Source organism: Elephas maximus, chromosome 22 (assembly GCF_024166365.1).
Source record: "Elephas maximus indicus isolate mEleMax1 chromosome 22, mEleMax1 primary haplotype, whole genome shotgun sequence".
NCBI lineage: Eukaryota > Metazoa > Chordata > Mammalia > Proboscidea > Elephantidae > Elephas > Elephas maximus.
In genome coordinates, this window is record NC_064840.1 from 15738553 (window position 1) to 15750746 (window position 12194).

Genomic DNA, 12194 nt, shown 5'->3' on the forward strand with positions numbered 1-12194 from the left:
ACATGCATCTATACAATAAAAAGCATAATGCCCTGCATATACATACATTAGTATCTAGTAAAAATTTTTCTAGCGTTATTTATTTCAATGAAAAGACAAAAAGCTTTTATAAAATCGGATAAACCAGCAACTTCATCTCAAAGGCCATTTATTTTGCACATACAGCATATACAAACACACACACACACACACAAAATGGTTTTTTTTTTTTTTCATGCCGTAGACAATGCTAAAACATCTGAGATCTGGTTGCTATGCCAACAGATTTTTTTCTAAAATGAATAAAATTATTAGGAAAGAGAAAACATTCTTGACTCCTTTCCTCCCATCCATGAAGCCGAGAGAGGCTCAGGGAGGGCGAGAGGCTGCCAGATGGGGAGGAGGGGAAGGAAGGGAAGATGGGTAGAGGGGTGTTTGCTTACCAAAGATGCTGATTTGATCGTGGCAAAGCGCTCTCTTTTCCGGTAGTGGAGGGCCTGGCTCTGAACTGACTGGGTAGGCCGCGGCTCAGGCCTGGGATCGCCGTGGCCCGCCTCATCCCTTATGAATACATGATCCTGCAGAAATGGATAAAAACAAGGAGAAAGTCCAGCTGTGCTCTTTCCTCGCCGGCTGCCTCTCTCTCACCCCTCTTTCTGCACAAGCACTGCTGTTTGAAATGCATAGTTTAGCTCTCTGCTAGTCCCCGCAGCTCCCACGGTACAAAATGAATAAGCAACACATTGCAGCCTTCAGTTAGGAATGTCAGCTGATCGCTAGTGGGATGCCTTCTGAATCCCTGGTAGGCTTTTTCTTTACCTCCAGAATTACATATATGCAAAAGAAAAAAAGAATAGAAAAAACAATGCAATGTACAGACTCCTTAGAACAGTTTGTTTAAAACGCTGTAACCAAAGAATTCCTTTAAAAATGTCATGTCCATGTCTGGCAGGGAGGATGCTGGTTGCTTTTAACATAAAAGCGAGCCTCCGCCTCATTCCCTTGAAAGATCTGCTTTCTCAATTTAATTTTATTTGAGCTCTGTTCGGAAGGGTCATCCTTCTGCCTAGAACCAGTGTAGGCTTGTGCTGGACTGCTTCTCTATCTTGTGCTGGGAAGAGTCAGCAGTCACTGAGGGATCCTGCTTTCCAGTCATGATCGTACACAGTTCTAGCACCTTCTCTCTACAGCTTCAGAAAGCGTTTTCTTTTTTTTTAGATTTAAAGGGACAGGCATACAATTTTAACCAAATGGTACTTTCACAAATTCTTCCTTAACTCAGAATAGGTATGGTCACCAGAGTGAGTAAAGATGGAATTTAATGTACTTTACTGATTTAATTAAGCCTAGGCTTTTTGGTAGGCAAAAATGATTAATCTTATTGTAACGCCCAGTGAAAAAAACAACATTCCCTGAAAGGATAATAATGGGTGGTCCTTAAATGCAAGTGAAACGACTTTTAAAGGGGAAAAATGCTTTCAAAGGAGGGTAGTCCTCTCTACAAAAGATGGAGTAGTCCATCAGTAAGTAGCTCTAACCCTTCAGAAAAGAAGATATTATAACAATTAATAGCTCAAAAACATGTACAATCATGGGAGATTTTAAAATGGTACTTCAGGATGGGGAAAGAGAAGGTGATTCTTGATGCCTGAGGGTTTTAGGAGAAACCATTTGTGGGAAGTCAGTTTAGCATTTTTTTTCATGTCTATTTGAAATTTTTTTATAATTGCTCCTCATATGAAAACAAGAATTAGAGATTTAGAAAATATAAAATTTTTATTAGAGTCTAAAATTTTGAAAAGTCAGGAACATTTATTCCTTGAGGGAAATTAAATTTTACATTCAGGTTTTTAGGTTAGAAGCCAAGACCCAAGATTAAATTTTTCCCTGGGCTAATTTCATTTTCCATTTATACGTTTAGAATACTTCTGTATGTTGGGAAGATATGTACCATTACATCTCAATTAAAGGTTTTTTTTTTTCTATCTACTCTATTTTGCATTTACTCTGTTTTTTAAAAAACAGATAAAATAAATATATATAATAAAAAATAAACATATTTACTCTATTTAGTTTTAAAATAATTAAGGGACCTTGAACACACTTGCCAGGTGCTGCTGAATTAAGTAGCCACCAGTCACATGTGGCTATTTAAATTAAAGTTATTAAGATGAAATCAAATTTTAAAAAATTCAGTTCCTCAGTCACACTAGCTATGTTTCAAGTGCTCAACAGCTTCGGTATATAGTTAGTGGCTACCATATTGGACAGCGCAGTATAGAACATTTTCATTATTGCAGAAAGTTCTTTTATACAGTGCTGTCAGTTAAAAATGCATCCCCTGATCTGTATTTTTGAAACTTAGAAAAAAATGCTTGAAGGGTCAGTGAAATTTTCTACACCATTTTCTGGGAATTCTGACCTATTACTTCAGAGGGCAAAGAGGGATTAGGTGCGGACTTGGGATTTTTGTACTCGGTTTAAGGTCCTAGAGAGCAAGACACTGGGAACTGCCACCATTTACATTGCTGAATACCTATTAATAAATTACATTTCTCTCCAAGGTTGAACTTACTTAATATCACAGTCCCAGAAAAGTAAGAAGCTTAATTTTAAATGCCAGCAATCAGAAAAGATAGATTAGGTAGAGGCCTGTGGTTTTACAGGAGGCCTTAACAAGTCGTAGTTTAGTTATTAATTGATCAATTTATTAAGTGCATTGATTGAGGGAGACCTCAAATGATGTGGCAGCAGCTAAGTTTCAAAATATAACAATTTCATTTACCAAGATAACCAGTGACACTAGAATCCAAATTGCCCATATAAGAGAACAAAGTAAAACTTAACCATGTGGAAATATGTATAATTTCAGTATTATCATTTTTTTTATCTTTGATAAAAATTAGCAAAAAAAAAAATTAGCTCTTTGGGGCTTAACCCTGGTATATTTTCTAAATTTATTAAACTCAAGAATACAGGAATATACTGGAAAAGTTAAAACCCTAAATCACGTTATTTTAGTTGCTCCATGGCTTTCAATTAAGTAATGAACTGAGGTCTATTTGTGAAGTAATGCTAATTCAGAAGTTAGTCTGTAGAATAGGTCCAAATTTTTAATATACTTTAAATATAATAAGTAATACAAATAGTGTAACTCTTTGCTTCCCCCTAAAATAGTTTTCTTCCTTTTATAGAAGAATTCTTAGTTTTCCAGAGCAGCTTCATAACAGAGATCACTAAGAGTCTTCAAATATTACACAAGAGATCACAAAATGGGGCAAAAATCCAGTCTAACAGTGGCTATCCATTCAAATGCATTAGGACATGAATTCTAAAATATTCATTTCCTTTGCATAGGACAGGCTTAAAACTCTGAAGACAACTGAAACAATGCAACAACTTAAAAATGAGGTGATGTGATTTAAGAAGTATAAACATACTAAAGCATCAGATTAACTGGGTATATAGTCTGTTGGTTATATTACCTCTTTAAGTAGCAGTCCTTTGAAAATGACCTGGCCCCCAGAGTTTCTGCACCGCACATGATCTTAGATTAGTAACAGAAAGCGATGACTTGCTATTTTATGCAGATTAGGCAGTGGATGGAGATTATTTACAGCTGATGATAGGAGGGCCCAGATCTTCTTGAAAGAATGATTTAAGAAGTTTAAGAACCAATATCATATTCTACCTTACCAAGATAAAAGATACAGCCTGGTTATAATTTATCTTTAAAACATTATCATCCAGCAACAAACAAAATAGCTCCTTGAAATACCAAAATGACTGGGGACCAGTTTTAAGTAAACCTGTGTTAATTTGGTAACTTTAAATGTTCTTTCATCGTCCAAAAAAAAAAAGACTTCTTCAGATTTAAAAGAAAAAAAAAAAAAAAAAAACTACCTGAATGTTCAAAATCTTTAGTAACAAGAATTGAAGTTTATACACAAGTTTAGGCACAAACAACTTTACTATATGATGCCCTGGAGAAGGGACTTTACTTTTATTTGGAAGTTTTTTTTTCCTAAGTGGCTGACTTTTTATGCTTCTGAAATGAAGGTTCAGGTGCAGTCACTTGTCTAGAATTTCTAGATTAACTCTGGACTAACCCTGGAAGACACTCTCCTGGGCTCCATTGTGTTTTGGGTTTACCTTTATCACAGTACTCATCATCTCTACGAGAATGTAGGCTCTTTGATGGCAAAGTAATCGTGGGTTGAAAAATCTCAGTCTCCCTAGCACCTAGCATAGTGCTTAATACTTAGTAGGCATTCAGCAAATGTTTGCTCAATAAATAAACTCAAGAATCTCTTCTCTGAGGAGATTGTGAGAAAATGACATTTTCTCTTAGATTATTTAACATAATTCAAATTTGTATTTCATAAAAACCTGCTACTCTTATACTAAGAATATTGTGAATTGGTGACACACGCACAGGCACACCTTCGGGTGGGGGATTCAAAAATGGCTTTCATCTGGTAACGACAAGCGTTTTTATAAACTCCCACACGTTTTTATAAACTCCCACATTTTTGCGCTGTGGAAAAGGCATCAGCAAACCCACCAGCTCTCCTTTGTTTTGTTCATTTCACAATTATGAAATTATTGCCTAAACAGGTGTAGCTCTCAAGAGCTGGGGCTAAGGCAAGGAGAGTTGAGGATGGAAAGGAATATCTTAACATGAAAGGACAGTTAGGGAGAAAAAGTGACTAGCAGCATGCTGGGGAGAGAGACCCCTCTGTTTAAGAAACATTACCTTAACCTGTTACTTTACTTTAACTTTGCCAAATGTGAGTTGAAGAGTCAGAGAACTTGCCTGCCTCTTAAGCAAAAAAAAATAGAAAAGGCTACTGAAGAGGGTGAAAATTAAACTAGAACATTAAGGCTTTTTTTTTTTTTTTTAAATCACCTTAAAAGACATTTATTTCTTTCTCCACGAAAATGGTGAAAGCTTTTTTTTTTTTTTTTTAAAGAAGGGGGGGAAAAAAAAATAGAACTAGCATGGACTAATAGGAAGGGCCAAGTAAAGCTTTAGGAGTTGTGGTAGAATAAATTTTTGTAAATATATTTTTAGGGCACCATGATACCTGGAGTCCATCCATTAAGGCCTACCTAAAATAATAAATTGACTAATGAACAATACTTTTAATATATTGAAGCCTATGAGCTATAGCAACAGAAGGTAGCAGTAGGCAAAGATAATTCATTTTAGACTTTGACAAATTAAAAAATAAACCCTTTGATTAACAACATAAAAAACATTTTGTTGCTTAAGCCAACATTAAAATCTGTTGCTACTGCTATAAATACAATAATTCTATAGGAATAGGGTGGAAGCACAGAAGCAGGCCAGATAACATCGAAGACACTAATCTGGATTAAAAGTTTACCCTGGAGAGAAAATGTAGAACAGAATTTCAAAGTCTCAATGAATCCAGACTTTATGGAGCCATGGAGGCTGAATGAACCTCCGAAACTCTCGTCCTGCAATAATCTTTAAACCAAAAATATCCCTGAAGTCTTCTTAAAACCAGACAACAGCTTAACTAGTAAAGAATGTCTACCTTGGGCATTGTGTACTTTTAGGAACTATCCATATGGGATCAAAAGGACAACAGCAACTCAAAAGATTAGACGGAAAATTTAGGGGGCAGTGGGTTTATGTTAATGGGGAGAACAATTTGGAAAAGGAAGGTGAGAATGGTTGCACAGCTTGAAGAATGTAATACGTGTCATTGAATTGTACACGCAGAAATTGTTGAATTGGTGTATGTTCTGTTTGTATATCCTCAACAACAACAACAAAAATAAATTATTTAAAAAAAAAAAAGCTTGCCCCGGAGTCACTTGAGAATAATCAGGAATTGATGTGTCTATCATGTCCTATACAAGTCCACCTTTGTGTTAGTTCATCATACCCTTACAGTGTTTACTATGTGACAGACGCCATGCTAGGTGGCAGGTGAACAGAGCTACCAGTCTAGAGAAAAGGTGACGCTCTGGTTGTTGGAGAAAGCAGCGTGGTAACAGGAGCAAAGGGAAAAGAAACAAATGGCTAAAGTTTACTTCGTCAGAATGTACCTTTAGACATATCAACTCGTGCTTGCTCAAAAGCAAGATTAGATTAGGGTCCCTTCAGGGCCTGGGAAAGACCAGAAGAGAGGCAAGGACTGGAGAGAAGGAGGAAACCTGAAATTCTGACATCACAGGAAAATTTCCAGCGGCCCACTTGATATTTTTGGGGCTCGATCCGCGATAGCAGAACTGTCATGCAAAAATCAGAGCATCTCTATTCTGGATGCAAAGCAGTTAACTGCAAGTCGCTCTCTCACAAGTCATTTGTGGCCTTTAAAAAGTGAGCTTACTTCCTGTGTAAAATGGTAATCTGTTTCAGATCCACGATTTGGCTAAATTAGGATATGTCTGTTTGATTTTAACAATCAAGAGGGACAAAAGCCCCCACCTTTATTTTCTGTTTCGGTATTTGTCATGCATGTTCTTACTGTCTTGGGTATTATTATTAGAGAAACTCAATTCGGTTAACTCTTTCAAACCGTAAAGGTAATATTTAAGATTGTTTAACCCTTTTAATCCATTATGTTAGATGAACCAGAATACTATAAATTAGTTTAGTATTTGGTACCTAATTTATTCCCTATGGTTTCCTTTTTTGTTCATTCATTCAGTTCACAGTTATTTACTGAGTGCCATCCTGTTCTAGTCTGTTCAGTATGGTGTCCCCAATACCTAGAGAAGCACTGCTCTAGGTGTTAGGGACACAGTGCTGAACAAAACAGAACTTACATTCTAGGGATGAAATAAAAGATAAACAAACTGATCCATAATATAATTTTACATAGTGACAAATATTAAAAATAAAATAAAATAGAATAATGAGATAACGGGTAAGCCATTGTTTATCATTTGATAATCTAATGATATATAGACTTTTCTAAGATTCTGGACATGAACCTATACAAAACTGGTAAATGTTTCCTGAAACATTATTGATCGCTAAAACAACCTTTGTAGTTGTTGTTGTTGGGTATGGTTGAGTTGATTTCAGCTCATAGAGTAGACTGCCCCATAGGGTTTTCTTGGTTGTAATCTTTATGGAAGCAGATTGCCAGGTCTTTCTCCCCTCGAGCTGATGGCTGGGTTTGAACTGACAACCTTTTGGTTAGCAGCTGAGTGCTTAACCATTGCACCACAAGGGCTCTTCAATCTTTGTAGTTGCCAACTATAGACTGGTGGGTAGACTCAGAAATGTGCCGTTCAGATCCTCGTTTACAGACAAAAGGACTTGCTGCCCCAGCTGCTGGGAACGCTGCTAGCAGTTGTCTTCTGCGTTGGCCCCTTTAGGGATCGCCTCAGCTGCACAGAGCAGTCTTGCCCAAGTTCATACCTTTCCAGAGTTGCCCAGGTTCAGTGACTGACCTAGGTGGGGGTACTAAGGCCCAGCCCAATGCAGGACAACTCTGAAGGGCGATTTGAGCTCCACAGCTCCCGTAGAGTTGGTTGAGTCTGCCCTTGAGCCTTCACCCCAGTTCAGCTTTGCCCTCTGCTCAATGCTGCTTCCCACTCCCACTTCCATAGGTGCTGATCCCAAGGGAACTTCCTAATACAGGCTGTCCTCAATTTACGACAGGGTTATGTTCCCACAGTTACTCCATCATAAATCAGTTCTGATGTAAGTCGAATATCTTTCTTTTTTTCTTAGTTTTCACTATTATTGCCTTTTATTATCACTATCTTTATAAATCCAATCTTTGTCTTTGGGTGTTGGAAACATTACATCTAAGAATGATAACAGCAAATTACAAGCTACAACACTGTATATAATACATATTACTAATGAAAAGATGTACCAAAAAAAAAAAAAGATGGTCACAAATGCTTAAATACGTGGTAAATTGGGGACAACTTGTAAATAAACATTTTGCTGCCCTAAACTGTTTCAACTCTGCTTCCCATAGAACCCAATCTGCAGCACAAATGTTACCTGTATCTAAGTGTAATATATGGTAGCTACCGTCTCAGCTGGGTAAAGGGATTGACTGGTGGGGGAGGGTGGCTTTCAAACATTCTAGTAGAAAATTCTCTTTTTCAAGGGAAATCTTAAGTGGAATCCAAATATATAATATAAAAGATAAAAGCAGAGCTGGTCCTGGGTGAGGGGTGGGGGAAGCTTGCTCCTGAGGCACCCGTTTACAGAGCAGCTAGTAAGTCACCGCATTAGAATAGAAGCATAGAATTTTAGAGCTGGAAGCGTCCTCTGAAATCATACAGAACAAATTCTAATTTTGTAGAGGGAGAAACTGAGGCCCAAAGATGTCTGTGACTTGTCTAAAGTAAAACAAAAAACTAAGCGATGGCAGATAGAACTATAATTTAGCTTACTTGTTCCTGTAGTTCAGTTTAAATCCATTGCTGTCGAGTTGATTCTGACTCATAGCGACCCTACAGAGCAGAGTAGAACTGCCCTGTAGGGTTTCCAAGGGGCACCTGGTGGATCTGAACTGTCGACTTTTCGGTTAGCAGCCGTAGCTCTTAACCACTACCCCACCAGGGTTTCTGTAGTTCAGTAAACAAAATCTTTATTTGAAGTGGAAGATTGTATTTCATGCATGTTCCCAAGTGAAAGTTTTAGGAATTTCAGTAAACGAACAAATAAAAGCCTTCTGAAAAAATTTTTTTTTTTAATTTCTATGATTTTCAAAGACAATGTATTTTTTAAGCTCAGGTATAGGGAGTAAATGGGTTTCATAAAGATACCAGAGTTAACATTCAGTTTCTGTATGTAATATACCCTGTTTTCTAGGCTATTTGTATTTGGAAGTTAACTCATTCAAGGTTTTATTTGCAAATGTTTTTCAATTCCCTTCCATTACATCTCCTCTATATATTTCACAAGGAGTACCTGGGTGGTGCAAATGACTGAGTGCTGGACTACTGACCAAAAGATGGGCAGTTCAAACACCCTCAGAGCTGCCTCAGAAGTAACGTCTGGCGATCTGCTTCCAAAAGGTCACAGCCTTGAAAACCCTATGGAACAGCTCTACTCTGCACACAGGGGGCTCCATGAATTGGAATTGTCTTGAGGGCAATTAACAACAACACATATTTCACAATAAAATACAAACTTAAATTCTTCCTGAAAAGCATTTTTGGCTGATCAAATGCAACTACTTTTTATTTCAGAATATACACTAACATCTATTCTTCTGAAGTGGTTACATCAGGGAGAAAAACTATTGAGAGACCCGTATTATCACAAGACAGCTCTACACCAGCTGGCCAAAATTAAAATTCCAACCCCCGATGAGTTCGAGTCCAGGGTCTTCTTTCCTACTGATTACACCAGTAGTATCTTTCTTTTAGTGGTGGGTACCCATTTGAGAGGCCCTGGAGTAAAAGATCCAACTGAATTCCGCTTCTTTTGCTCTCTGTGCCCATGGAACCCCAGAGGGAAAGGGCCAGACCTATCAGCACCCATGATAGCTCCCTCCAAAGTGAGAGCCCAGCAGGCCTTCTTTTCTACCCTTTTTTTAAAAATAACTTCTTATTGAACTTTAGATGAAGTTTACAGAACAAACTAGTTTCTCATCAAACAGTACACACACTGTTGTATGACACTGGTTAACAATCCCATGACATGTCAACCAACACTCTCCCTTCTCAACCCTGGGTTCCCTATTACGAGCTTTCCTGTTCCCTCCTACTTCCAGTCCCCGCCCCAGGGCTGATACGCCCCTTTAGTCTTGTTTTGTTCCATGGGCCTGTTCAGTCTTTGGCTGAAGGGTGAACCTCAGGAGTGACTCCATTACTGAGCTGAAAGGGTGTCCGGGGGCCATACTGTCAGGGTTTCTCCAGCCTCTGTCAGGCCAGCAAGTGTGGTCTTTCTTTTGGGTTAGAATTTTGTTCTATATTTTTCTCCAGCTCTGTCCGGGACCCTCTATGTGATCCCTGTCAGAGCAGTCAGTGGTGGTAGCCGGGCACCATCTAGTTTTGCTGGACTCAGTCTGGTGGAGGCCATGGTAGATGTGGTCCATTAGTCCTTTGAACTAATCTTTCCCTTGTATCTTTAGTTTTCTTCATTCTTCCTTGCTCTCAAAGGGGTGAGAACAATGGAGCATCCTAGATGGCCACTCACAGGCTTTTAAGACCCCAGATGCTACTCACCAAAGTAGAATGTAGAACATTTTCTTTATAAACTGTTATGCCAGTTGAGCTAGATGTTCCCTGAGACCACGGTCCCCACAGCCCTCAGCCCAGCAGTTCCATCCCTCAGAGAATTTGGATGTATCTATGGAGCTAAGATGGCCCTGCCTTGTACAGGCTGTGCTGGCTTCCCTAGTACTGTGCACTGTCTTACCTGCCACCAAAGTTACCGCTAATCTATTGTCTATCTTTTCTACCCTTTAAATACATGATCACCTGCCTGTGTTTCATTTGTCTCAGGGCCTTTGCATGACCCTGTCTTTCACCCCAAGCTAGTTAACTTTTACTTATCCTTGGAATTTTAGCTTAAACATCACTTCATCAGGTGGGCTTTCCATTACTTCCTCTAAGATTAAGTATTCCCTTTAGCCAGAGCAAGTTTCATAATTACATTGTATAGTTATTTGTGTGATTATTTGCTTAATTTCCCTCACAGATAATAAACTGGATGAAGGCACCAGGTCTGTTTTATTTCCTCTGTATCCCCAGGGCCTATCACAGTTTCTAGCATACAGTACAGGGCCCCTACCAATACTTGTTAAACAAGTTAATGAGTTGATTGGTTCCAGCAAATAAAACTGTATCAGTATTCAGGATTCAGGACTGGACACCAAAATATTTTCTCCTGCCTTCCCTCCTTACCTATTCAAGTTCCCGTTCCTTCCAAGAAGAAGCACAATCAATAGAAGTTCAAGTGAAAACAAATTTTTAAACATGCTTTCTCACTGGAATTAAAATGAAATTCATGCTTTGGAAAGGTACAGCAATATTTTGTTTGTATGAGTTAATACACTCATATGAATTAATATGTGATCACTGCCATTTATTAAAATAAGTTCACACATTCCTCATATATGCCTAATAAGGAAAGAATTATAAGGGATCCTTTTCTATAATTCTGTATTATAAACTGTTTACCTAAGGTCATTCAAAATGTTTTTGGACAATTCCTCCAAAGAATTACTGATAATTCTGCGAAATACTGGTCACACAAAAATTGCTTTGAAAGAAGCTTTAAGATTTTTTTTTTTTTTTCAGGAACATATGATGGTTTTATATATTTTTTTCATATAGTATTTCAACTTATGAACCATGACAGGCTTGTATGAGAGCAGGATCTTTAAACAGAACAGTAAAGCCAAAAAAAAAAAAAAAAAGACCATTATCCTGAAAGAGAGCTAGCCTTAGAAGAATTATAAACCACCTGTGTGTTGGGAATATAGACTAAGAAACATACTTAGAAAACTTCATACTTTTAAAAGGACATAACTAAAGGTTTTACTCAGGAAGGAGTTAAGGTCCGTAGTGTTAAGGTTATTGGTTTAGGGAAGGATTTATTGATCTCTTTGACTTGAAGATCTATGGATTTATTTATCGACGGCAGTAGATATTAGAGTAATGAAAGACGAAGAAGAAGAAACAGGCACAGAGATAGCCTGCAGAGTCCTGCATTTTTACTGTAAGAGAACTACTGAGGGCCAGGTTTAATTTCACGTTTCAGCTTGAAGAAGGGAACAAAAAGGCCGGGATGCTAAATGACCTGAGCTGGTTTCACCATGACTGACGACGCTGAGTACTCTGAAGGGTACCACGAAACCTACCTTCTTGTGCACAACAGAGGAACTGGAATTTATCGTGCTTTCGTCCTCCAGCATCATGACAAGCTCAAGGCTGCTCTCGTCCATGACCTCCTGCATGCTGTTCACACTGCTGCTCTGGCTGCCTGTGCTCACAGACATGCTTGGGATGGAATGGTTGCTGCCCAGGCTGTCCATTTCCCTGCCCAGGCTGGCTCCATGTTCGCTGTCCTATAAAAATGGGGCACTGGGGTTAAAAGAAAATGCCTGGAGATAAAGCGCCAATCCATTGACTAAGCTATTAAGCACACTCAATTCTGCAGTGCCAAGTTGCTTTTCTGCCAAATCTGCAAAGAGAAACTTTTTATGTAGTGGCTCCACTACTCCCCCACTATTTTCAGACATCCCAAATTCACT

At 38.3% G+C, this 12194-nt stretch overlaps 1 protein-coding gene across 5 annotated transcripts in view; it reads right to left on the minus strand.

Annotated features, from left to right (window-relative positions):
• The window catches only part of TAOK3 (TAO kinase 3), a 178686-nt gene that overhangs the window by 34283 nt on the left and 132209 nt on the right, over window positions 1–12194 (minus strand). For all 5 annotated transcript variants that reach the window (XM_049865543.1, XM_049865548.1, XM_049865545.1 and 2 more), the window contains 2 exons: window positions 11802–12008; window positions 423–557 (listed from right to left, as the gene is read on the minus strand). In XM_049865543.1, coding sequence (XP_049721500.1) covers window positions 423–557; window positions 11802–12008 — 342 coding nt within the window. The remainder of the gene's footprint in view (window positions 1–422; window positions 558–11801; window positions 12009–12194) is intronic.